We start from the raw sequence: 25,599 nt of genomic DNA on the forward strand, positions 1-25,599 counted from the left end.
GTCACTCCGATTGTCGGAGAGGTATCTCTGGGCCCACTCGGTAATACACATCACTTAAGCCTTGCAAGCATTGCAACTAATGAGTTCGTTGCGGGATGATGTATTACGGAATGAGTAAAGAGACTTGCCGGTAACGAGATTGAACTAGGTATTGAGATACCGACGATCGAATCTCGGGCAAGTAACATACCGATGACAAAGGGAACAACGTATGTTGTTATGCGGTCTGACCGATAAAGATCTTCGTAGAATATGTGGGAGCCAATATGAGCATCCATGTTCCGCTATTGGTTATTGACCGGAGACGTGTCTCGGTCATGTCTACATAGTTCTCGAACCCGTAGGGTCCGCACGCTTAAAGTTTCGATGACAGTTATATTATGAGTTTTGATGTACCGAAGGTTGTTCGGAGTCCCGGATGTGATCACGGACATGACGAGGAGTCTCGAAATGGTCGAGACATGAAGATTGATATATTGGAAGCCTATATTTGGATATCGGAAGTGTTCCGAGTGAAACGGGTTTAATGGGCCATAGTGGGCCTTAGTGGAGAAGAGGAGAGGCGGCTAGGGCAGGGCCGCGCGCCCCTCCCCCTCTAGTCCGAATAGGACAAGGAGAGGGGGGCGGCGCCCCCCTTTCCTTCCTCTCTCCCTCCTCTTTCCCCCCTTCTCCTAATCCAACAAGGAAGGGAGGGAGTCCTACTCCCGGTGGGAGTAGGACTCCTCCTGGCGCGCCTCCTCCTGGCCGGCCGCACCTCCCCTCCTTGCTCCTTTATATACGGGGGCAAGGGGGCACCCCAAAGACACAACAATTGATTTGATCTTTTAGCCGTGTGCGGTTCCCCCCTCCACCATAGTCCACCTCGATAATACTGTAGCGGTGCTTAGGCGAAGCCCTGCGTCGGTAGAACATCATCATCGTCACCATGCCGTCGTGCTGACGAAACTCTCCCTCAACACTCGGCTGGATCGGAGTTCGAGGGACGTCATCGGGCTGAACGTGTGCTGAACTCGGAGGTGCCGTGCGTTCGGTACTTGATCGGTCGGATCGTGAAGACGTACGACTACATCAACCGCGTTGTGCTAACGCTTCTGCTTTCGGTCTACGAGGGTACGTGGACAACACTCTCCCCTCTCGTTGCTATGCATCACCATGATTTTGCGTGTGCGTAGGAAAATTTTGAAATTACTACGTTCCCCAACAATAGCCTGCCGCTACGCGAGTGTGGTGGGGCGGGAGGGATGAAGTGGGGGAGGCCGGCGGCACGAGAATGTGGAGAATGGATGAAATGGGGGAGGATGACGGCGCGAGAGTGTGGTGGGGTTAAAATAGGGGGAGGCTGGCGGCACGAGAGGGAGATCTAGTGGATAAGAATGTTGGGGATTATAAAGGGCCCCGCTCTCCCTCCTTTGGGTCGGGCTACATTTGAGGCGTGGGCCTAGTACCCAATACTAGTAGTACCACTCAGTCCTGGCGCTGAGACTATGTTGCACATCGATGATAATTTTTGTATACTTGTGTCAATTAAAGTTTAATTTTAAAATTTCAAATGTTGGTATGAACTTTCAAGGAAATGGTAAAACTTTTAGAGTTACGCACCCAAGTTCTCACATAGCCTGATCCCAGATCAGTTGGCGCGCAAGGCACGGGCTCCGTCAGCCGGAGACTCATCCCAGATCGGATCAATTCCAGCTTTCGGTGGCCTCCCGTCGGGAGAAAGCCTAACTTTCGGATCCTTCACCTTCACTGCGGACGGGACGGGCTGGATCGACAACAACCCACCAGCCTCCCTTTCTCACACCGTCTTCTTTGGCGCACTGGCAATCGTCATCGACCGTCAATGTGGCTTCCACGTGTGCGTCCTGCCACTCCAGCAGATCGCATCATCGGTCCCATTAGGGCCCGCAACGCCTTCAACACCAACCTCCGGCCTCAGGGATATCTTTGGGCTCCACAATGTTGGGGCTGCATACCAACGGGCGATCCAGACACATCTGCGCGGCCGATAGACACACCTGCGTGGCCGAATCGGCAGCAACACTGATGCCTGGTTGGACTCGTTGTCCATCAGGACCTTGGGGAGCTGGCAGCCGCCGATGATTGGGTCCACAACGAGGGTGGATTTGCCGGGTTTGAGATGTAATCTGGGTGATGTGTTCTCCCGAAGGAGATTGTGCAATGTAACTAGTGTAGGTACTGGAGGGTGTCAGGGACAACCTTGAGAGTTTGCTTCTATGTGCGTTTGTACTTGTGGTCGTGGAAAATCGGGGACTGCGCCGGCGACTCTGAATTTAGGCATAACCTCCACAATCTCCAAAAACAGAAAGGGCACTTTAAACCGATTTTGTTGAGGATATGATGCATCCGTCCATTTTCATATCCTCTTGATTTATCAAAAAGAGAGAGCCACGATGTGTTGTACCATAATGTTCACAAAGTTAGCTCGGTGGAGCAGGCGACGGTGGTGATGGCAGCAGCTAGGGGGTTACGCACCGCATGCCTTTACTATAACGGGGAGACGAAGCGGAAGGACGAAGTTCAGTTTTTTGAGCGCTCAACAAAAGTGACCCCACCGTTACCCATGGACAGTAGGGACACGTGGCATGTTGTTTACCGAGTGCCACTTTAATAGCTCTTGGCGAACACTATGTAGGCCGAGTATTTACCTTTTGTTGAGTTTTTTTAGAAAGGCTCTCGACAAAAGGCCGCCCTCAGCTGAGGGCCCACTCCGCAAAGGCGAGGTTTACCAACACCCCGTGAATCGAATTTAGGAGCTCGAATATCGAGGCTCACAAACTAGCAAAGCACGCTTTATCTCTCGGGGTTGGCCGCCATGTTTGGTTAGGCCAGCCCAACGATCTTGGTTTTGTCCCTGTAAACATTGTGACGACGTAATAAAGCTTTGCAGTTTGTCTCAAAAAAAAAAAACCAACACCCCGTGAATGAGAACTCGACAATGACAGTGTTACTCGGCAAACAACAATTTTCCAGTAGTGATACTAGAATCCAACACGCACAGAATGATGCCTTGTGGCACTGCTGCCCCATACCCATTAATTTGCAGCAATTTTCATGCTCATCTCTCTCTCACGGTTGTTGGATGAGCTCGCTAGGTGGTTGCGTAATCGAATAAACTAATGAAACATGTTTCTGCACTATGAGCGAAGCACAGTTGCGATTGAGAGAGAATCCCTTAAAATTAAATTAAGGAGCAAAATCATATATGTGAGGGCATGGCAACGAAAACTGACCATGAAACTTAATTAATATTAGATTTGTATATATATAAAAAACAGAAATAAAATTGAGTAGAAAACTAAAGGTTCAAAAGTTATTACACAGTGGCAGTCGTGAGAACACTTCTGACAGAGAATGAAAATTTCAGGGACTTTTTTGTAATAAGTGCAGTGCAACTGAGGGCCAGGGCAGAAGCCCTCCAGGGACCTGCGCGCGAAATCTCAAAAAAATTTAGACCATTTCTCGATTTGTGCGTGTCATCCTTGCGCAGGGGCCATGCTAATCTTCTCTGTATCGTTCCAATTTTATCGGATGTCCCCGAAGGGACGAGTCAGCTGCCGCGCTCACGCTTATAAAACGGTCTGTCTCTCCTCCGCTGGCCGATGTGGGACTAAACAAACTAGCCTCTGTTTTACTCCACGCGCTGTGAAGCCGGGAGACATCGGACGCGGGGTGGGCCGCAAGCAGTAGGCTGGATCTCCCTTGGTGTGGCCCAAATTAACGGAAGAGCGTAATGGGCCTTCGTGTTTTCTTAGGGAAGAATGAGCCTGGTTTGTTTTTTAGATTGAGCCTTGGTGTTAAGAGCTGACCTGATAATGCGTGTATTATTGTTCGTAGTTCAAACATGTAGTACGAGATGTACCTCTAAAAATGAAACGAAAATCTATCTATGAGCCCGTCCTGTCAGTCCATGTGGTTTCTCCTAGATACTCCCTCCGTTCCTAAATATAAGTCTTTTTAGCGATTTTAAAATGAACTACATACGGATGTATATAGACATAGTTTAAAGTGTAGATTCACTCATTTTACTCCGTATGTAGTCCATATTGTGGAATCTCCAAAAAGACTTATATTTAGGAACGGAGGGAGTAGAAACTAGTAGAAGGAATGTAGTCATGTGGCATGGCTGACCTTGATGATGCTATGAACTACTAACATTATTTTTTTGCGTGACTATGAACTACTAGCATTTACATCTCGTACTGTGTCATGTGACATGGCACCTTGAAGCCTTCTTCTTCTTTTAACCGCCGACCAATATTTTTTCCGGATCATGAAATTTGACTTGTTAGCTTTTTCCTAAAAAAAATCGACTTCTTACTATGTGAATACGCAGTTCGGCTTATTTCTAAAGATATCACTGTTTTTCTCGTGTAAATAAATGTAAATATCTGTGTTGATGATGAGCATTGGAGGTTTTCTTTTGGTTGTTGGTGAATTTAGAATGTGGCTAGTCAGGTCTGCCCTTCCCCGGCACGGACGAAAACCTGGCGTAGGTGTCTCACTCTCTGGTTGTCACTGTTTCATGGATACACAAAATTTATGGATCATGATCGATTTTGGCTGCAGTTTTTTCTATTTGTGATGATAAATGCATGGTACGTCTGAGGTTTTCATTCTGAAGAGAAGAAGAGGCCTGCAGCCACGGGTCAGTCGCTCTCTTTTACTCTTTCTTTATCTCTTTATAAGCAAATCATTCTAGAGTGAATTCGTGGCAAATTGTCTGATTTTCGCAGAGATTTGTATTTGTAAATAAAAAGGGAAATAAAACACGTATGCAGTGACGCACGTACTGGAGGGGTAGAGCGGCAGTATTTATACGGTGTATGTCTGGAGTTGTTTTGAAGCTAGAAAAACAGTCGGCTCTGTCTGTACACCTGTTATTATTACTGTAGCCAGTTTCAGTTAAGGTAGAATGGCGTGGACGGCCGTGGCGGACGCGAACGCCGGGGGATTCGGGGTCGGGGCCGCCGGAGTGGGGCAGGTCCTCGACGGCTCCAACCCGGCCATCGTCCGGCTCCGGCAGCTCGTCGACGGGCCCCAGTCCTCAGGTGCTGCTGCTGGCACGCTCACTCGGCATGCAATCCACTGGCTGTATATCTGTTACTATTAGAGACTGATGAAATAGTGGCGCATGCATGTGTTGCAGAGGGGTGGAGGCGGTGCTGGGAGCAGGGCGTGACGCCGTGGGACCTGGGCGAGCCCACGCCGGCCGTCGTCAAGCTGGTGCAGTCCGGCACCCTCCCCGCCGGCAACGTGCTCGTCCCGGGATGCGGCGGGGTACGATGCACATGCTCTACTCATGCTGAGAGATGTACTGTAAATGAGATGGTTTGCACTGGCAATCTCATGCACGCACTTACGCGCTCTGGCGCTGCAGGGGTACGACGCGGTGGCCCTGTCCGGCGGCGGCCGCTCCGTGGTGGGTCTCGACGTCTGCGACGCCGTCATCCAGAGGGCCAGGCAGCGCTCGTCGGACGTGGCCTTCGTCTGCGCCGACTTCTTCACCTGGTCACCACCGGAGCCGTTCCATCTCATCTTCGACTACACGTACCTCTACCGACCATACACACTCTCCGACTACTAAACAAGAGTTAATTAATAGCTATGCTTATGCTCTCATGATTAAATCAAACAATTAATAATGTTTCAGATTCTTCTGCGCCCTTGACCCGTCGCTGCGGCCAGCGTGGGCGGCGAGGATGGAGGAGCTGCTGCGGCCGGACGGAGAGCTCATCACCCTCATGTACCTGGTAATCACCCACTAATCCTACCACTAAGAAGGGAGTATAATATACAGTATCAGTTGTAAATATCAATCAACCTTCTAATGATCATGCATGTGTGCATTTCAGCCTCAAGACCAGGACTCGGGGCCACCATACAACACGACAGTGCACGAGTAAGCATCACATCCCTGCTAATTTTCAATTACTAGTATAATCCATCACAGTGTTGAGAGAGACAGAAATGCCAGTCCTTCATTTCACTATTGTCACGTGTGCAGCTACGAGGAGGTGCTGAACCCCCTGGGCTTCGTCATCCAATCCATCGAGGACAATGACGTGGCGGTCGAGCCACGCAAGGTATATATATGCCCAGTCAGAAACAATTCTGGACAGAGTCTACTGTTAGTATACGTAGCAACAATTACAGGCTGTACAAAACAGTGTGTGTTAGCTTCAGCCAGTTTGTTCAAAACATGTCCAGGTAACTTCAGGTGGCAAATTTTGCTAATCTAGTTAATTGTTTTCAGGGGCTGGAGAAGATAGCAAGGTGGAAGAAGACGGCAGCTGGAGCCGAAACGTCGACATCAGACGTGCCCTCTGATAATCTCTAGTTTCCTTTAAAGATTAATTTTAAGGTTTTTTCTTTCCCTTAAAAGGTTACAGTGGAGAGGCATGTCATGACACAACACTTCTTATTATAGTTACTTATAAGGTCAATGTATGGTTATCATGTTAATGGCACATTTTAAACAATGTGTGTGTGTGTGTGTGTTTTCTCTTGAGTAAAGTATCCTTCACCGATCGTGAACCATGTGGCTCAGCCATGGGATTTATGGATTGGTCTCGCACATTTTGCTTGTTTGAGATCAGGGCAACAAATATCCGAGTAATGTTTTAGCAAAGTTGCTCTTCACACAAGTAGTGCACACATCACGCAGATGCTAACCTCACGAAACTGGGCTACTCGCACATGTAATCCGCATCATTATTGGCGTTGTCTTCCGGAAGTAACCAAGTCAAAAAGCCATCAAAAGTTTCTCTCTTGAGCCTCTGGGATGAATACTCAACAATCATGTGCCACAACTCGCCGACGGTCCATCCGTGGCGTAATACCCACTGGATCACCTGTCACAGCAGAATGATGCAAAAAATTATAAGGCGAAGAGAACATAAAAGGGGAATCTGACAGCATGTGATTACAGCCGACTCAATTCGGTGGAGAAAAGAAAAAGGAGGGTCCCTGCCTCCATCTAGAACCATCCATCATATCTACTTTTAGGCTTTAGCGTGCAAATAAGTTACTCCCTCCTTTCCGGTTTATTAGGCTCATCTTAGAAATCACATCAACTTCAATCATTGGTTGATTTCACACTGAAAACCAAAATCTAACAGAATTTGATGTAGGATTGCTATATTTGCCTATTCCCAACACAATTCAGTGAGTGGCCGTGGAACCATGAACATGACTAGACAGGCAAAACTACTACAACTTCGAAACTCAGCTAAATTTTATTCGTTCTACTTCTGTGCATAACTGCATACGCAAAAATAAATGTGAAAAGGCTTTCATAGTATTGTGATACCTCTTCTAGTCTTCTAAGTGACCCATCCTCAAAAGTATAGTAATTAACAAAAGGTCGGTGTGCCTGCAAAATAAGAAAGCCAAGTATATTTGATTACTCCAACAATGTTGATAGTTGAATTTATCGGTATAGACATTTAACTGGGAACAGACAGATGAACCCTAATTGAAAATTCCACTGCGTGATGTAACATCTTTCCTGTACCTGTGATGCAGCAAGCCACTGAATCATGCTCTTAATTTCAGGGTTTCCACCAAAAGCCCCACAACCCCAGTTTCCGGTTGAAACTCCTATACAGTCAACTGAGTTGACACTTGGATGATTATCCTTGGAATTAGAATCCTGGAACCATGTGTTAAAAGTTAAAAAAATGATCAAAAGTGAACATATAGACACCACCTTCTAATGGCGTGCATGTATTTTAGGTCACTACTTATCATGTTAGACCTCATTTGAAATTATATACATGTGCAGCAGAAGTTCATTCCGACAGTTTATTACTTTATTGGTCGACGGACATAAAATAAATGATAGGGGCAAATACATGCTATCAAGTCATTTTCTGAACCTTAGCAGAGATGGAGATGTTAGACGATGTTTGCCACTTGTGTTTGAAATTAGGTAATTCATAGGAGGATTCAATTAACAGCAACTTCAGGACTCGTTAGGTAAACACCTGGAAAGGCTTCACATCGAACTGATGCTTTGATTGATCCAAAAAACCAACAAATGCTTTGTTCACTTCCCTGCAGAGATGTAGTACCGATGAAAACGAATTAGGAAAACAAATACAACTATACAACTATATTTCGTTTACGAACGATAGCGACCACAACAAGCTACCAATAAATTATGAAATACTGTCATACATTGAAGTGAAACAAGAACAAGACATACCTTAAAAGACCACTAGTTTCATACTGTAACTTAGTTGGACAGTCCAAGGCATCAATTGCTACAATCCTAGTTTTTCGTCGACCCATTGCATCAAGGGGCTTCGTATCTAAATAATCACCGACAAAGCGGAATGAGGAGCCGTACCTGTAAGAAGCAAATGAAGTGTCCATTTACAATGTAAAAATCATCCAGTATTGTGGAAATGCCATAGCTAATTAGTATTGCCGGACTTTTTCTTTTCATTTATGAACTAAATCAAGCGAAGGGTGGAAAGATTTAAACTAACCCCATATACTGTGAGAACCTTTCCGCACCGACAATTTCTATAGCCTCATTATCTTCCATTGAGGCCATGAAGAGCATGCCTACAATCAGTTCTGGGTTTATCATGAAACGGATCTCTTCCTGTACCATAGAAGAAATATATCATCTATAAGAGAACCATAAAAACCTTGCATCATTGTAAATTATCTTAACTAATCAACTTGCACAACATCAAGATGTGCTATCCAGCAGAATGATGACATAGCATGAAGGTACTTCAATTCACATCAGACACCCATGAAGTCAAAACTGGTCTTAAGATAGTGACTGGCTCAACAATAATTTTCCATGTAGCATAGAAGATGATGGATAAGTGACATACAATTCATACAAAACGAATGTAGGAATATATTCTAAAACTAGTGCTAAACAAATAACGCCTCATAATTAATGCAATCCATGGAACATTGACGAGGTAATCTACTAATCAGGAAAAAGAGACCTGCACACAGCCCCTGGAAAGTGCACCTCCTCCCAGATATTTATTAGCAAAGTCAACCTCGAGGGCTTCTTCTTCCTCATCTTCGATCAAACCCGAGGAAATTACCTACTAATGAAAAGAAAACAAACAATCAGCAGACTCCATAATAATTGTAAAGACCATGAGGCATTTTGATAACATTATGATAAAAGATAACCCTAGCTGTTCCTAATATGTACTCCAGTGTCACAGAGTTATCTATTCCAGCCTTATTTCCATTATCATGCCATACCAGGATATAGATAATTTATCATCCTGCATAGCATCATCCAAATGTTGAGGACACATGATGGAGAACAAACAGATAACATAAAAAAAGACCCAAGACATTTACTTTTCCACTGTGTCCAAAGCATGCCTGCCGGGTGATGCTAATTTGCAAACAAACGGTTATTCTAAATAGACCTTCATAGAACGACAACAAAATTCAATAAAATAGTCGTGGCAAATTTGCTCAGCACTCCTAAGATCTCATTACAGGAAACTACTCACATCTAATTGAATACACCTTCACCCTTATGGTTTAGCTTTAATATTTTCTTGACACTTGAAGAAAAAACCACAGGCATGGTACTACGAGCAAGTTGAACTTCATGTAACATACACCAGTTGCCTGTTTCGGGTTTCCAAATACCAAAATGACCCCACATGTCTGAGATGGGAAAATGTTGTCTCCGAGGATGCCTAGGACAATGGTTATAGGCCAAAATATGACTGGAAATGTGAAATATGAAGACAAGTAGCTGTTCTGTGTTGTTACAAGACCGGATTGTCGTCTTGATATTGCTTGAGCAGCTAAATCTCAGCTACCTGGTTGTTAATAGATACCAATTAATCAACTTCACGCAAGCTATGTCACATCATGTAAAGAGGAATATGGTCTGAAACAATGCTGGCTACAAGTTCAGCTTTGATTTAACCAACGCAGGTGAACCCAAATAACTTGCACACTATATAATTTCAGAGGAGCCCTGCAGAAGGACTAAAATGGAGCATATGAAGCCACTTACCCGGAATGGGCATAGGGGCACGCTAGATTTCATCCAGGCATCACTGTCAGGGTAGGTAACATCACCGGAGAGGGAGCCGCGCGGAAGAACCTTGCGCTCAAACGACACAAAACCGGCAGGCGTAGACGCAGTCACCCTCTCGAAATAGTGAGCAATGCACCTCACTTTGTGCTCCTGGCTCTGCCTCGCATTGTTAGTCAGTGCCCTGCCAAACCATAGAAGCATAGGAGATCAAAAATAAGAACAGCTAGTCAATTTGACACTACAAGGTTTAATTAAACCCTAGGACACCCAAATGAGCCGAAATTGATGGCATACGAGAACAAGGCGTCGAAATTGATGGCCGGGAGGCGGGCCTCGCCGCGGCCGGCGGTGGGGAACAGGCAGAAGAGCGCGCAGGCGAGCAGCGCGGCGGCGAGCTCCTGGCCGAGGAGCACGAAGCCCGCGTCCTGAGACCCCAGGAGGCGGAGCCCGGTCGCGGCCCGGGCGCCGGCGTAGTGGCCCTCGAGCAGCGCGGGGAGGCGGAGGAGGAGGCGCGCGAGGCGCGGGAGCACGTCGGAGAACCAGTCCCGCGCGTGGGCCCGCGAGAGGAGGTCGTCGAAGAAGAGCGCGTAGCCCTCGGCGGCGCGCGCGGGGAGCGCCCGGAGGGCCAGGGCCTGGCGGAGGTCGCTGAGCGCGTCGGCGAGGACGTCGCCGGATGTGACCCGGCTCACGTCGGGGCCGAGGGACAGCGCCCTCAGCTGCTCCTGCGCCGCCGCAGGCCAGAACAGCGCCCCGCCGCGCAGCACCACCGGGAGCTGCGGCAGGATCGATCGCAGGTCGCCGCGCGCCTCCATCTCCATTGCTGCTCTCTCTCTCTCTCTCTCTCTAGCTTCGTTTGCGTCGTCGTTGGGCCTCAATGTGTATTCTTTTGTTGGGCCAAACACGGGCTCGTGTCGGCCCATGTAAGCAGCTCGGCCCAGTCGAGACACTGGACCGAAGCTTATCCATCCATTTCCAGCTCGTTGGTTCCTCTGCGGCTCGAAGCTCTCTTTGCCATGGGAGTGGAGACGGTCGAGCAATGGCCGCCAAGCTCCTGCCGGCGACAGCAAGCCCGCCGCCGCGCCGCGGCCTCCGGCGCGAGACGGCGGAGGTGGTGCGCGACTGCAAGAGACTGGACGGGCTCATGAAGGCCGGCAGGGTGGCGGACGCCCTGGACTTGTTCGACCGGATGCCGCGCAAGAACGTCGTGGCGTGGACCTCGGCCGTGTCCGGGCTGGCACGCAACGGCCGCCCGGAGGCCGCGGTTGAGATGTTCGCGGGCATGGTGGAGTCCGGCGTCGCGCCGAACGACTTCGCCTGCAACGCGGCGCTGGCGGCGTGCGCGGCCGCGGGCCCGGGCGCGCTCCTCGCCGGGGAGCAGCTGCACTCGCTCGCCGTGCGTGCGGGGCTCGCCGGGGACGCGTGGGTCGGGAGCTGCCTGGTCGAGCTCTACGCACGGTGCGGCTCCACGCGCGCGGCCGAGGCCGTGCTGGCCCGGATGGAGTCGCCGGACGTCGTGGCGTACACCTCGCTCGTCTCGGCGCTCTGCCGGGGCGGCGAGTTCGGGATGGCGGTGGAGGCGCTCGGCAAGATGGTGGTGCGGGGAGTGGAGCCGAACGAGCACACGGTGACGAGCATCCTGGCGGCGGCGTGCTGCCCGCTGGTTCTCGGCCTGCAGATACATGGCTACATGATCAAGGCGATGGGCTCGTCACAGAGCGTCTACGCGTCGAGCGCGCTGATCGATCTCTACTCAAGAAATGGCGAGCTCGACATGGCGAAGACGGTGTTCGACAACCTCCAGTGCAAGAACGTGGTCACCTGGTGCACCATGATGCAGCTGCACATCAGAGATAGAAGGCCGGAGGATACACTGCAGCTGTTCGACGAAATGATCTCGGAGGGCCTTGTCGATCCCAACGAGTTTGCATTCTCAATTGTCCTTGGTGCCTGTGAGTCCATCGCTCTGGGGAGTCAGCTTCACTCCTCAGCCGTCAAGCGTGGCCTGGCAAGCGATCTCCGGGTGTCGAATGCCCTGCTCTCCATGTACGGCAGGAGCGGCCTCGTCCAAGAACTCGAGACCATGTTCCGTGGCATCGAGGATCCAGACATTGTCAGCTGGACAGCAGCAATCTCTGCATACTTCCAGAACGGCCATGGTGAGAAGGCCATAGCACTGCTCTCCCAGATGCACTCACAAGGTCTCACGCCAAACGACTATGCCTTCTCCAGCGTGCTAAGCTCCTGCGCAGACCTGGCATTGCTGGACCAAGGGAGGCAGTTCCATTGCCTGGCCCTGAAGCTAGGATGCGACATGAAGACCTGCACCGGGAATGCGCTGATCAACATGTACTCCAAGTGTGGCCAGATCATGCCCGCGAGGCTCATGTTCAACGTCATGGATCACCGTGATGTAACGTCCTGGAACTCGCTGATCCACGGGTACGCGCAGCATGGTGAGGTGGACAGGGCGTTGAAGGCGTTCAGCGAGATGTGTTCCAATGGCGGTGAGCCCAATGAGTCGACGCTCTTGGGAATCCTAGCAGCTTGCAACCACGCCGGGCTGGTGGACGAAGGTGTGGCATTCTTCAGATCAGCAATGGCCGGCCGGTATGGCGCCTTCCTGACACCCTCACACTATGCCTGCGTGGTCGACATGCTGGGCCGTAGTGGCAGGTTCGACGACGCGCTCTGCCTGATCGAGGAGATGCCTTTTGAGCCCGGCGTCCTAGTGTGGAAGACGCTGCTGGCGTCATGCAGGCTGCACGGCAACCTGGAGACGGGGAGGCTCGCCGCCGAAAAGCTCGTGGAGCTCTCAGACCAGGACTCGGCAAGCTACGTGCTGATGTCTGGCATACATGCGATGCACGGGGAGTGGCGTGACGCCGACATGGTGCGGCAGGGGATGGACGAGGCTGGGGTGAGAAAGGAGGCCGGGCGCAGCTGGGTGGAGGTCAGGAACGAGGTGCACGCCTTCGTAGCCCAAGACGCGTCTCACCCAGACTCGTCGTCCATCTACCGGATGCTCTGGGAATTGTCTGATGCCATGCGAGATACAGCCTATGACGAAGATGTTGAATTGTTGGATGTACATATGCAGATTTAGATGTGAAAAAATTAGTGAATATCCTACTAGGTTCGTCCAGTTCTGTCAAGGTAACTGAGTCTTTGTTCCTTTCCTATTGCCACTTTCATTACACTGTTCTTTGTAGCTACTGGTATAAGCTTACAAATATGTTAGTGATAGGTGCTGTATGCTATGTAGGATAGCAATATCAAATTATCAATAGCATATTGTTTTCAGTCTGTAACAATTAAAATGTGCTGCAGAAAGTTGATTAAAACACCTTTCAGTGTGACATCGACGATTGCTATGCTTTAGTTTTATTTACTTACCCTATTTGGCATTAGACTCACTAGTAAACTGGGTTTATAACTTCCAAGGAACCATCCTGTATTTTGATATTCTTAGACTGTATGCAGGTGTGGCTGTAGCATGCCTTCTCAAGTACTCCAGGTGTGGCACTACACTAACTAATCACATGAACAGAACAGACACTTCGCTACGAGTTACACTGACAGTTTGGACTGTGACTTAAAAGATTGCCTCGGAACGTCAACCAAATGAGCTAATTTCTCTAGATAGCTGAAGTGAATGAGGGAAGAAGCTTGTCTTCTCCGAGGAGAGAATTTTCTTTACAAGTTCTCAAGAAGATTGGTGATACATATGATGGATTTGTCAGTTCAGTGTTCCACTATGGTGCATTGGTTCACCTGTGATTTCCTGATGGCACTGGCCATACCTTTGGTCATTTTTGTTGTAAATATTCCAGAGTTTGACATTAAAAATGCCTAAACACGAAGTTACTGATCTTGTACATACCTCTGAGCAGTGGCGGAGCTAGCAGAAAATCGCTGGGGGCGAAACACAAATCATCAGTGTTTTTTTTTTGTGGGGGGGGGGGGGGGGGGGGGGGGGGGGCAAATGCTAAAAAAGTTCTACTCTAAGTCTTCCTAAAAAACAATATTTTCAGAAATTGATCCAAGGGGACAGTGCCCCCCCCCCCCCCCCCCCGCCCCAACATAGCTCCGCCACTGCCTCTGACGTATCTTGCTATCTTGTCCAAGATTTTGTAAATGAAGGTGATATCATCAAGATCATATTGATACGTAAGTATCTTCTACTACATATTTCTGAAGTCTCTTGGTATCTAGGTGATCAAATTTTGAATTTTTGGTGCAGAACATTTTGTAGATTCTACCAACGAGAAGTAGTATATGCAATTTCAAGTGCACACCTAGTTTGTCGGGCCTGAAAGTATGAGCGTCCTCACCCCAAACGCCCGGGTCCCGCCCGATGGCCCAGGCGTTCACCATGACAGGCATTGCTGCTGGGATCTGGTACCCGTCGAGGAGCCGCACCCTGTCCATGGACAGGTGCGGCCCGAGCAGGGGCGCTGGAGTATGGAGAAGATGGAGTGCGGTACACGGCTCCCGTGCGACACGCGACTTCCGTGCGACACGCGATCTCCGTGCGACATGCGACTCCGATGCGACTTCGTACCATCTCGGTACGGCGCTGCTGATTTTCCGGTCGGGTTCGATTCGCTGGTGAGTGCGGCGTTTGGAGCACGTCGACGCGGATGGGGTGGTGGTGGATGCACGGAGCTGGCGCGACGACGCAGGGTTCCAGGTGGGCCAGATGGTGGTCTTCCCTTGCCATCTGGCGCGGCTCGCGGCGGCTGACCGGTGGGGCGACTCCGGGGCGGTTACCGAGGTGAGTAATGGCGAGAGGGGGGAGGGAGAGAGGTTATTAGGCCGACGCATCGGCTCTCCACCACTTCCTCCCTCACAGTTCCTATCCAAAAAAACCACCGCGACTCGCCGCTCCAAGGGTTAGGGTTTGATGACGACGCGCGAGCAGCAGATGTGGGCGCTGTCCGCCGGCGACAAGGTGCTGATGGGGAGATTGAAGGAGATAGATCGATGGTTTCCAACGGCGAAGGCACTCAACGATGCATCAGGGATGGTGAGAGACAAGCTGAGGGGGGAGGAAATCCTCAGGTGCTTCCCCAACCACGACCGCCAGCCGGCGATGGGGGTGCTTCTCTGGGCGATGCTCAAGGCGGAGTCTCTGATTCCGAAGCAGAGGAAGAAGTGGAAGGTGTTCCGCTCTCTTCGCTACCGCCAAATCCAGCCGCAGGCGCCGCCGCAGGAGGTGGTGGTGGGGATCCCGGCTCCGGGATCCAGGTGGCTCCCGATCGAGATCGAGGAAGACGAGGTGGTGGCTGTGCCACCAAGGCGCAGGGCCAGGGCGCCAGCGACCCCGACCACACTTCCTCGCCGCTCACCCCGCTTCCCGAGGCGCTCGCCGGCCGGCAATCGTTTTTGGTTGCTGGACGGTGAGGGCTCCGAGGAGGAGGGGGAGGAGGAGTCCCCTGACTACTCTGCAGGTATGGACAAAATCTCCAAATACTTGATATCTACTACTTCAATTGAGGTAGATGATGCTAGAAATGGGGGGAAAAGGGTAAAAAGGGATCTCGTGACGTTAGTAGGAACAAAAAAGGGTCTCAATCCCAACTTGCAGACGACTGCGATGGAGCTTACTATGATGGTAATAGTTTGGGAAGTAAGAGAAATGAGAAGGAGAAAAGGGAAGTCAAATTAGGGGATAATTTTAAAAAAAATGGGTTTAGATGCTCATATTGTGCATAATCATATGAAAAAGGACAAAATACATCCTATTATGTCCTGGTATGATGAGGATGGAATTGGATTTAGATATGCAGAGAACTCCCATTGGGGCATATTTGGCTCCAAAAGAGGAAGAAATGGAAAGAAATAAAGATGAGGGGCTTTTGAGACCCCTGATTATTTTTGGGGGCTCAGTGGGGCAAGATTTGAATATAGATGTAGGAGTGGGCCTTGCTTGGTGGAGGCCTAGTGGGCTTGATAGCAGCCCAGCCCATAAAGTGGATCCGGGGCTGGTAGGTATAAAGGTGGGAGAGAAGGGGAAAGGGAAGCAATCCCACCACATAGGGTTTCCCCCTCCTCCTCTCACACCGCCGCCAGCAGGCAGAATGGCTGGAAACTTTGGGAGAGGTTATGGAGGTCCCAGATTCAATCGAGGAGGTGAGAGTGGGTATGCTGGGGGAGATTCAACTATGCTGGTAGAGGAGGGGGATGGAATGGAGGTAGATATACTTCAACAGAGAGAGCTGGTGGTTTTGGAAGAGGTGGTGGCACATCTGGTGCAGGAAATGGAGTTGGCAGAGGATATGGAGATGAAGAAGAATTTGCTGCCGAAGGAAATGGAGAAAATCTGGTGTGGCAAGCTAAAACTGGGAAGAAAGAGGTAGTGGAAGACAATATTAAAAGAGCTAATGGTGAGGGGGGGATTCTGGAGCAGAGAGGGGAAAAGAGAAGGAACAGTTGATTCAGAAAGATCAAAATACACAGCAACAGTTGCTAGCTTCTCTGCTCTCTCAATTAGTGCAAGGATTAAAGGGGAGTGAGAAGGAGCAAATTGAAGGAATGTTAGGAAAACCTCTGGGTATTCAGACTGGAAGAGATGTTCAAAGGAAAGAGGAAAATAATGGAGAATCTATGCAAAGAGCTGATAAAAGATTTGAACAAGACCCAATGATGGAGATGAAGAAACAGGGGGGCGGAGGCAATTGGCAGTTGAACTTGGAAGATAATAAGAAAGGGATGGACAGATTCAACAAGCAAGTTTGTGGTAAATGCAAAGATGCTAGACACTCTACCAGAGAATGCAGGGTAGGACACTGTTTGATTTGTGGAAGGGATAATCATATCACCAGTGAGTGCAACTTGCTGAAACAGATGAAGCCAGTGCCAAAATATGTTGGATATGCTGCTAAGGGGCTGGGAATCTTGTTGGTCCAGAGCTATAAAGATGTGCTAGTAGCTGAACACACAAACCCTCTGGGTGTGGTGATTGTTAGAGAAGGGCAGATCAATGAAACTAAACTAACCAAGACCCTGGGAGAGATGTTTGATTGGGGATGGCAATGGAGAGTTAAAGAATTTGGGGAAAATGGCTTTATGATGAGATTCCCCAATAAGGCAAAACTGATAGAATTGGCAAAATTCAATGATTTTAATTTGCTGGGGACAGGGGTGGTGATCAAAGTTCAACCCTGGTCCCTGGATCATCAGGCAGTGGGAAAAATGCACACAGCTTGGATTAAATTGAATAAGGTGCCCGACTGTTTCAGACACTTCTTGGGCATTTGTGAGGTTGCTGCTGCAGTGGGGCCTGTGCTAGAAGTGGATATGGATACAATAAATGAGGAGAAAATGAGGGTCAAATGTGGGATCAGAGATGTGGAAAGAATTCCACCCCAAGTGGAAATCACTGCCCCTGATTTGCTCATGTTCAGGATTGGTACAGAGGTTAATTGGCTGGTATAAAGAAGAAAAGAGGAAAAATGAAAATATATGCAACCTAGAGGATGGAGATGGTGAAACAGAAAACAGAAAGAGAACAAAGATGGAAGATACAGAACACAAAGGCATTGCACTGGGATGCTTATCTCTTAAGCAAAGTGAGGAGATAGATGGGAAAATTGAAAAAATGAGATCACAAGTGGAAGAGAGCATGATGCAATAGCAAACTGAGATGAACACAGAGAGAAGGAAGTGGCAAAAAGAAAGTGACATTATGTTTAGTAAGATTAAATCTCTGGAAGAGGACAAAGTCAGACACAGTGCATTGTGGGCTAAGGCTGAAAAAAGAATCAAGGAGCTTGAGAGTAATCAACAAAATATGCAGGACATGATGAGACAGCAACAAAAAGAGATCCAGAAACTAATTCAAGAGGCTGCTAATAGAGAACAGTATGAAATGGGGTTAGCTAATATGGATTTGGAGGATTATGAAAAGGAAAATCAACAGAGAAAGGATGAAACTGATCTGGGAAATACAATGAACCTACTGACTATAATGCCAGTCAAGAATCAATAGGGACCCTGGGTGAAAAAATGGCTGACATACATGGAGCTGAGGTCCTGGAAAAAGATGGGGAGGAGAGAGAAGTGGAAACTAAAAGAAGTCTCAGGAACAAAGGAAAAGAAGATCAGAAAATAGAGGAGATGGCAAAAATCAGAGCTGAAGAAAGAGACAATTATGGTAAGAATCTTGATTCTGAATTTACAAACTCTTCTTTATTACAAATTAGTTCTGTGGTGGGGATTGATTTAGGATGTTCCATTGATATGATTGATAGAAACCTAGATATTATCAATAAAATGGAGATGGCTAGGAGGGATATATATTTCCAAAACATTAAAAGAGAAAAAAATGATGGGGAGAGGGAGACAAAAGAGATAGAGAAAGAAAAGAAGGACACACCAGTATACATTAATATTGGGGATGTGGATATCAATGGATTATGCTCTGATTTGGATCATTCTGATGCTGAGATTGAGGAACAGCAATACAAGAATCTGAGAGAGATGTTCTCAGGGAAGAAAAGTGGTAAAAAAAGCTCACCAGCCTTAGACTGTGTGAAGCAAACAATTGGGATTGGGGCACTAAGGAGGAGAATAAAAGGGAAGAAGACTAATTAGTCTCTAACCTGGAAAGCAATATAAGATTGACTGGGATATTTGGGAGAATCTTATATAAATAAAAATACTTCAAAAATGAGAGGAGTTTTCTAGAATGTTAGAGGCATAGGACAGCATCATAAAAAAAGATATATTAGGGAAATGATCATAGATCAGAGGTTATATTTTATTGGGATCTCTGAAACAATAAAACAAGACTTTACCAAGAATGAGCTGCACAATCTATGTGGAGGTAAAAATTACCAATGGTGTTGGAATCTCCCTAGAGGGATGTCTGGTGGGATTCTAGTTGGCATTAATAAAGATATGTTTGATGTTGAGTGTATTGAAAAAGGACAATATTTTTTGAGAGTGCTAGTATTTGATAAGAATATCAAAATGCATTGGAATCTGATCACTGTATATGGAGATGCACAAAGATAAGGGAAAGCCAGCTTCCTAGCTGAGCTTGCCAGATTATATCATGATAACCCTCTGCCATGTTTGGTTGGAGGTGACTTTAATATCATTAGAAATGACAAGGAAAAGAACAAACCTATGATAAATGAACAGTGGTCCTTTATGTTTAATGCTATAATTGAACAAGCTGGATTGAGAGAGCTACCTTTAAATGGGAGACAATACACCTGGGCAAATAACCAGGAGGACCCCACATATGAGAAGTTGGACAGGGTATTAATGTGCCTAGCCTGGGAAGAGAAATATCCATTAACTATTTTGCAAGCCTTTGCTAGGGAAATTTCTGATCACACCCCTTTGTTCCTAGACACGGGGGAGACACAAAATCACAAATACACATTCAGATATGAGAATGCATGGATTTTGAGAGATGGATTCAAAGAGTTAGTATCTAAAACATGGAATGAAAGATATATGGGAAATGTTTTGGAGAGATGGCAACTTAGAATGAGAAATTTAAGGAAAAAAGCTAAAGGTTGGAATAAGAACATGGATGCCTGGTATAAAAAAATCAAGATTGAAATTATTAAAAAGTAGGATGAATTAGATAAGAGAGCTGAGATAATGGGTTTAACTGCTGCAGACAGAACTGAGCAGAAAGAGCATAGAGCTCAACTAAAAAGAGTTATGACACAAGAGGAAATGAAGTGGATACAGAGATATAAAGACAAAGAGATTAAAGATGGAGATGGAAATACTAGATACTTTCATGCAAAAGTAAATGGGAAGAGAAGGAAGAACAGAATTATCTCTTTGGAGCAAGATGAAGGGATCATAGAAGGAGATCACAGACTGATGGAGTATATAACTAAATTCTATAAGGAATTATTTGGACACCCTGAAGAGTCTAATATATCTCTGAGGGTAGTGGAAATGAAAAAGATCAGTTCACAAGACAAATAGGAGCTATTGGCCCCTTTCTCCCTAAATGAAATCCATCAGGTAGTTTTTGGGATGAAAAGAAACAAAAGCCCGGTACCAGACAGGTTCCCTGCTGACTTTTATCAAGATTTCTGGGATCTGGTCAAGTGGGATCTGAAAGCTCTGGTTGATGGTTTTGCCAAGGGTGAAATTAATATTGCCAGGCTTAATTATGGCATCATTACTCTTGTCCCTAAAACCAATGATGCCAAGCAAATTCAAAAATTTAGACCAATATGTCTTCTGAATGTTAGCTTTAAGATCATTACTAAAGTGCTAATGAATAGGTTGACTAATTAAGTGTGTGTCACCTGTGATCTCTAGAACCCAAACTGCATTTATTAAGGGAAGGTATATCATGGAAGGGGTGGTTATTTTACATGAAGCTCTGAACACGTTCTATAAAGACAAAGAAGATGCTATGATCTTCAAAGTTGATTTTGAGAAGGCATATGATAAAATTAAATGGCCCTTTGTAATACAAATGCTAGAGTTAAAAGGCTTTCCAGAAAAGTGGTGTGATTGGGTTATGGAGACCATGAGGGGGGACATGTAGGAGTTAGAGTAAATGATGAAATTGGTCCATACTTTAAAACTTTCAAAGGTTTAAGACAAGGTGATGCTATGTCACCATTTCTTTTTGATCTGGCTGCTGATGCTTTAGCCATTCTAATGAACAATGCCCTGGAACATGATATAGTCAAGGGTGTATTAAAATAAGGAAATAGCAAAGGGGTAAATATGTTACAGTATGCTGATGACACTATTTTTCTGATCAAGGATGAAGTGGAAAGTGTGAGAAAACTCAAATTCATATTGGGCATTTGAACAAATGTCAGGTCTTAAAATAAATTTTCATAAAAGTGAATTGATGCTATTTGGGAAGGCTAAAGAAAAACAATTGCTATATCAGGAAATACTGACATGTAAGATGGGGGAATTACCTATCAGGTATTGGGGGATGCCTGTGTCAAAGACTAGAATTAGGAACATACATTGGAGCTGTGTAACAAATAAGATTGAAAGAAGGTGTAGTTGTTGGCAAGGGAAACTGCTAGGATCTATTGCTGGCAGGATCACTCTGGTGCAAGCTTGCCTGACTAACATACCTCTGTTTATGATGTCCTTTTATGCTGTCCCAAAAGGGATTATAAAAAAACAGACTTTTTTAGAGCTAGGTTGGTGTGGCAGGAAGATGAGAACATCAAAAAATATCATTTAGTTAAATGGAAGGAATGCTGTCTGCCAAAAGAGGTGGGGGGGATTAGGGATTCTCAATCTGGAGGTGATGAACATTGCACTTCTAGCTAAATGGTTTTGGAAAATGGAGACAGAAGAGAGTCTCTAGCAAGACATTTTGAAAGAGAAATATAGGAAAGATGACTGCTTAGCACTAGTAGATAAGAAACCTGGAGATTCCCAGTTTTGGACTAGTCTTTTAAAAATTAAAGAGATTTTCTATAAATTTGTCAAGAAAGAATTGGGAGATGGGAAAAACACCAGATTTTGGGAGGATACTTGGGTAGATGATAAACCTTTAAAGGAGGCTTATCCCATAATTTATGACATTTGCTTTGACCACAATATAACTGTAGATGAGGCCATTCAAAAAGGGTGGCAGGGGTTCAAATTTAGAAGAACTTTATATGGAGAAACTCTGGAACCGTGGAATAGTTTAAAAAGTAGATGTGAAGAAATAAGTCTGAAGGGGGCGGGGGGGAGATAGAATTATCTAGACTCTCACTGCTGATCATAAGTTTTCGGTGGGGTCTCTATATAAGAAAATAATTACACTTGGGCTGAATTTCCACAAAAATACCTTTGGAAAATTAAGATACCTGCAAAAATAAAAGTCTTTTTGTGGCTAGTTAATAAAAAGAGCATTCTGACCAGAGGTGTCTTGCTCAAAAAAGGATGGAAAGGAGGGAAAAGTTGTGTTTTCTGTGGGAAAGATGAATCAATTGATCATCTGCTGTTTACTTGCTCTGCGGCATCTCTGTTATGGAGTTTGGTCAGATGTATTTGTGGTCTGAAGACCACTCCACTGAATGTTGATGATTGTTTGGGGGGGGGGGGGGTGGCTAGGTAAATTTAACAAAGAAGACAAGAAAATGGTGATGGTAGGGATTTCTGCCTTATTTTGAGCGATCTGAAAAAGTAGGAATGCAATCATATTTGAAAAGAAAAGGATAAATGATCCTTTCTATATAATCAAACTAATGAGCCAGTGGTTGATTGACTGGTCCATCTTGCAGACAAAGGAGCCGCCAAGAAAAATGTTGGAGCTGGGAGCAAGAGTGCTAGAACGGGCAGCAAGTGAGAGGTACACTGCTGGGCAAGGCTGGCGGATCAACGTGGCGAGGCTCCTATGATGATGTCCTGCTGTTGTGACCTCTTCGCGCTGCTGCTGCTGTTCTTAGTCCTTTTGCTTCTATCAGTTCCTGTCTCATGTAATGATAACCTTGCTATGTTATACCCCAGTCTGTTGGGGTCTGGAGTCTATCGGCCTGTGTTGGCCTTTTGCTGGGTTTCTGGTGATTAGAGTCGGTTGGTAGTTTCTTAGGTTTGTTAAATGCTGGTTACTCTGTTACTCTGGTTTGGTTTTCAGTAATGAAAATCGGAAGGGGCGAGCCCTTCTTTGATAAAAAAAATGCTGTGGCATTTATACAACATGCGGAGCTTTCAAGCATTAGATGAATAAAATCAAATTAATCTTATTCAGGCATGCACTCCATTGTCGCTGATAAGGGAAATCAGGAAGCACTGGGTTTCTCTATCTTGAACCAGAAAATCATGTTAATTGATCTGACATGCTTGCATTCCATACACAGAGACAGGGAGAAATCACGGTAGCTTTACAGTCAGGCAACCGGAGGAAGATCCTCTACTGGAGCCATTGGACAAAATTATTCCTTTGGTTAGTTGTTGAATAAAACTGTGTCCCAGTGGCGAGTTATCAGCTACTGAAGTTTGATCGGAGTACTATGTTCTTGTAAAAGTGGACTCATGTAACAATCATGTTTTGTAGGGAACTGATATACCACCTGATGCTCAGATCAGGTTATCACCTACAGAAAAGAAGTTGAACTTCTTTCAATACTTGATGACGTATGTAATGAACTTTTTACAAGAGGAAGGTATGGTGAACACTTTCGGACAGGTATATACTACTACTTGCATCTGCTTGAACACTTTCGGACAGGTATATACTACTACTTGCATCTGCCTGAACTTATATCTTATACCGCTTCAGCCTCGCGTGTTTCAGGACATGCCCCCCGATCACATTACGAACCCGACTCATCCTTATCGTATGTACGGAACTCCACGTGCGCATGAGCTTCTCCGCATGGAATTGGGCACACCCACCGATTTGTTGCAGGTGATTTTCAAGGTATGGCTGGAAATGTTGTGCTACGCTGCCAACCACTGCAGCAGAGATTCCCATGCCAAGCACCTCAGCAGTGGTGGCGAGTTCATTACGGTTGTATGGCTATTGGCACGGCAAATCCATGGACTTCAGCAGCCTCGTAGCTAGCTGGCATTTGCCGCATTTCAGTGTGTGTTTTCTTTGGAGGAAAATACAGGCACTCTCCTGTTTGTATAGATAGAATATTTATGTACAAATGTCTTTTAAGAATGAAAAACATTTGAATTGAGGAGTAATTCTGAGAGTTCCAAATGGGCGCATTTTCTTTTCAGGTGGTTGTGGAAATGTGCTAGTAGATTAAGACATAAAATTTCTTTTGGTTATTCCTGCATGCACCAGGAACCCGCTCAAAAGAAAAACTTTCCGTGTGCCCACCTATGTATGATTGTGTTCTCTGTAATGAACAAGTGGATGAGGAGATTGCTCTTCATCTTTCTTCGGATTGTTCAGTTGCTCAAAATTGTTGGAATTCCATCACTAAACGCAGAAGTATATATCTCCCTCTGATGAAGTCAGCCTAGCCATTCAAGTTCTTCCTAGAAACATTTCCATGTACTCCCTCCGTCCCATAATGTAAGACGTATGATGTAGTGTCAAAAAACGTCTTACATTATGGGACAGAGGGAGTACATCATAATCATGGGGTGTTCGATCATATGGATGCAAAGAAATGGGCAGTTGTTTTTTTTGCGACTGAGAAATGGGCAGATTTTCAAAAATGAAACACCTGGGCTTGTCTTCTGGACACACTTTCTCAAGCAACCTCTTCTGCCAATAGGGCACAGGCTGAAGAACAAACATGACAATTCTAGGACATCGACTGTAGGAGGGGAAATATCTGGAGCAGGTTTCATTTTCCAAAGACTGATGAAAAACCATAAAAGTGCAATCACGAAGGAAGAATAAAAATCATGTCAGCAAAAAGACAAGACGAGACGAGCAGTAACATATGAATTCGAAACCATTTCTCCAAATACATTGCATTGCAACAGAATTCGTTAAGACATATCAGTGGAAATATGCAACGGAGGAAGTCGAATATGACACGAGACCACTAGCACCCAATATTGATACTCACAGCTCACAGATGGATTTACATGTAGACAGGATCAAGTTTAACGACAACAACGGGTCCATAGCTCAGTGGTAGAGCAATTGACTGCAGATCAATAGGTCACCGGTTCGAACCCGGTTGGGCCCTATATTTTTCGATTTTATTTACTTTTTCAACTATATGCTGTCGATTTTATTTACTTTTTCAACTATATGCTGTCTTGTCCATCCACACTTTCTTATCAAGTATTTACTCTTTTTTTATATCATATGCTTTATTCCTTCTCATCCATTATGCATTTTTTGCCATGTCGATTCTTCTTCGAGAGAAATTCATTATGCATTTTTTGCCATGTCGATTCTTCTTCGAGAGAAATCCATTATGCGTTTTTTGCCATGTCGATTCTTGTTAAAGAGAATTGTTATGCTTACATACATTAGATGGTTACCGCTATTTGAATTCTTCCACACTTTCTTCTCAAGTATTTACTCTCTTTTTTACCATATGCTTTATTCCTTCTCATCTGTTATGCATTTTTTGCCATGTCGATTCTTCTTTGAGAGAATTGTTATGCTTACATACATTAGATGGTTACCGCTATTTAAAAAGTTCTGAATTATTTCCACACTTTCTTCTCAAGTATTTACTCTTTTTTTACCATATGCTTTAATCCTTCTCATCCGTTATGCATTGTTTGCAATGTCGATTCTTCTTTGAGAGAATTGTTATGCTTACATACATTAGATGGTTACCGCTATTTGTATAGTTCTCAATTACTTCAAAAATGAGGAATTTATGTCTTATATTCTGTGGAGCATGATAGACTAGTATACATATTTTTAGACATGTAGGAAGAACATTTATCCAATTAGGTCTCTTCAAGAGAATCTAGGAATAGTTTGCATAACCCAAAATAGCATGTTACATAAAACCTGGAACTCGCAATCCGTGAGCACAACCTAAAGTACGTGCACCTAATTTATGATGGCACATATTACTGATATGCGTATGTGTAAGCTCGTAACTAGCGTTCTAATATGTATCTTAATATGTAAGGATGCAAACTGATATTCA

General features: G+C 45.8%; 3 protein-coding genes and 2 non-coding genes across 6 annotated transcripts; 3 read left to right on the plus strand and 2 right to left on the minus strand.

Moving 5' to 3' along the window:
- Positions 1 to 3,462: 3,462 nt before the first annotated feature.
- LOC120965527 (U6 spliceosomal RNA) lies at positions 3,463 to 3,565 on the minus strand. The gene has a single exon (XR_005758571.1). It is a non-coding gene; the product is annotated as a U6 spliceosomal RNA (small nuclear RNA).
- Positions 3,566 to 4,638: 1,073 nt separating this feature from the next.
- Positions 4,639 to 6,500, plus strand: LOC109760710 (probable thiol methyltransferase 2). Its single transcript, XM_020319517.4, has 7 exons — positions 4,639 to 5,069; positions 5,168 to 5,298; positions 5,399 to 5,568; positions 5,672 to 5,771; positions 5,874 to 5,920; positions 6,026 to 6,104; positions 6,275 to 6,500. The coding sequence occupies exons 1-7, from the start codon at positions 4,934 to 4,936 to the stop codon at positions 6,356 to 6,358; spliced, it is 747 nt and encodes a 248-aa protein (XP_020175106.1). The 5' UTR covers positions 4,639 to 4,933; the 3' UTR covers positions 6,359 to 6,500.
- Positions 6,501 to 6,576: 76 nt separating this feature from the next.
- LOC109760709 (poly(ADP-ribose) glycohydrolase 1) lies at positions 6,577 to 10,911 on the minus strand. 2 transcript variants are annotated; one of them, XR_005758432.3, is made up of 9 exons: positions 10,361 to 10,910; positions 10,043 to 10,247; positions 8,994 to 9,098; positions 8,514 to 8,632; positions 8,228 to 8,371; positions 8,007 to 8,076; positions 7,535 to 7,632; positions 7,331 to 7,393; positions 6,577 to 6,872 (listed from the first exon to the last, which is right to left on the minus strand). XR_005758432.3 is itself a non-coding variant. In XM_020319516.4 (9 exons), exons 1-9 carry the CDS (start codon positions 10,882 to 10,884, stop codon positions 6,708 to 6,710), a joined length of 1,533 nt encoding a protein of 510 aa, XP_020175105.1. In that variant the 5' UTR covers positions 10,885 to 10,911; the 3' UTR covers positions 6,577 to 6,707. The 2 variants fall into 2 exon arrangements, 1 of the variants encoding a protein (XP_020175105.1); XM_020319516.4 differs by having other exon boundaries at positions 7,535 to 7,672; positions 10,361 to 10,911.
- Positions 10,912 to 11,060: 149 nt separating this feature from the next.
- Positions 11,061 to 13,218, plus strand: LOC109760711 (pentatricopeptide repeat-containing protein At2g27610). The gene has a single exon (XM_040391239.3). It carries the CDS (start codon positions 11,103 to 11,105, stop codon positions 13,167 to 13,169), a length of 2,067 nt encoding a protein of 688 aa, XP_040247173.1. The 5' UTR covers positions 11,061 to 11,102; the 3' UTR covers positions 13,170 to 13,218.
- Positions 13,219 to 24,600: 11,382 nt separating this feature from the next.
- Positions 24,601 to 24,672, plus strand: TRNAC-GCA (transfer RNA cysteine (anticodon GCA)). The gene has a single exon. It is a non-coding gene; the product is annotated as a tRNA-Cys (tRNA).
- The last annotated feature ends 927 nt before the right edge of the window (positions 24,673 to 25,599 follow it).

The sequence above is a fragment of the Aegilops tauschii genome, chromosome 5, assembly GCF_002575655.3.
Source record: "Aegilops tauschii subsp. strangulata cultivar AL8/78 chromosome 5, Aet v6.0, whole genome shotgun sequence".
NCBI lineage: Eukaryota > Viridiplantae > Streptophyta > Magnoliopsida > Poales > Poaceae > Aegilops > Aegilops tauschii.

Bases quoted from the DNA above. Each gene is read 5' to 3' on its own strand.
- LOC109760710 (XM_020319517.4), top strand. From the start codon at position 4,934: ATGGCGTGGACGGCCGTGGCGGACGCGAACGCCGGGGGATTCGGGGTC. The intron at 5,070-5,167 runs GTGCTGCTGCTG...CATGTGTTGCAG, and splicing joins CGACGGGCCCCAGTCCTCAG to AGGGGTGGAGGCGGTGCTGG. The intron at 5,921-6,025 runs GTAAGCATCACA...TCACGTGTGCAG, and splicing joins TACAACACGACAGTGCACGA to CTACGAGGAGGTGCTGAACC.
- LOC109760709 (XM_020319516.4), bottom strand. From the start codon at position 10,884: ATGGAGATGGAGGCGCGCGGCGACCTGCGATCGATCCTGCCGCAGCTC. The intron at 9,099-10,042 runs GTAAGTGGCTTC...TTTCATTAGTAG, and splicing joins TGCCCCTATGCCCATTCCGG to GTAATTTCCTCGGGTTTGAT. The intron at 8,372-8,513 runs GTTAGTTTAAAT...TGCTTCTTACAG, and splicing joins AGGTTCTCACAGTATATGGG to GTACGGCTCCTCATTCCGCT.
- LOC109760711 (XM_040391239.3), top strand. From the start codon at position 11,103: ATGGCCGCCAAGCTCCTGCCGGCGACAGCAAGCCCGCCGCCGCGCCGC.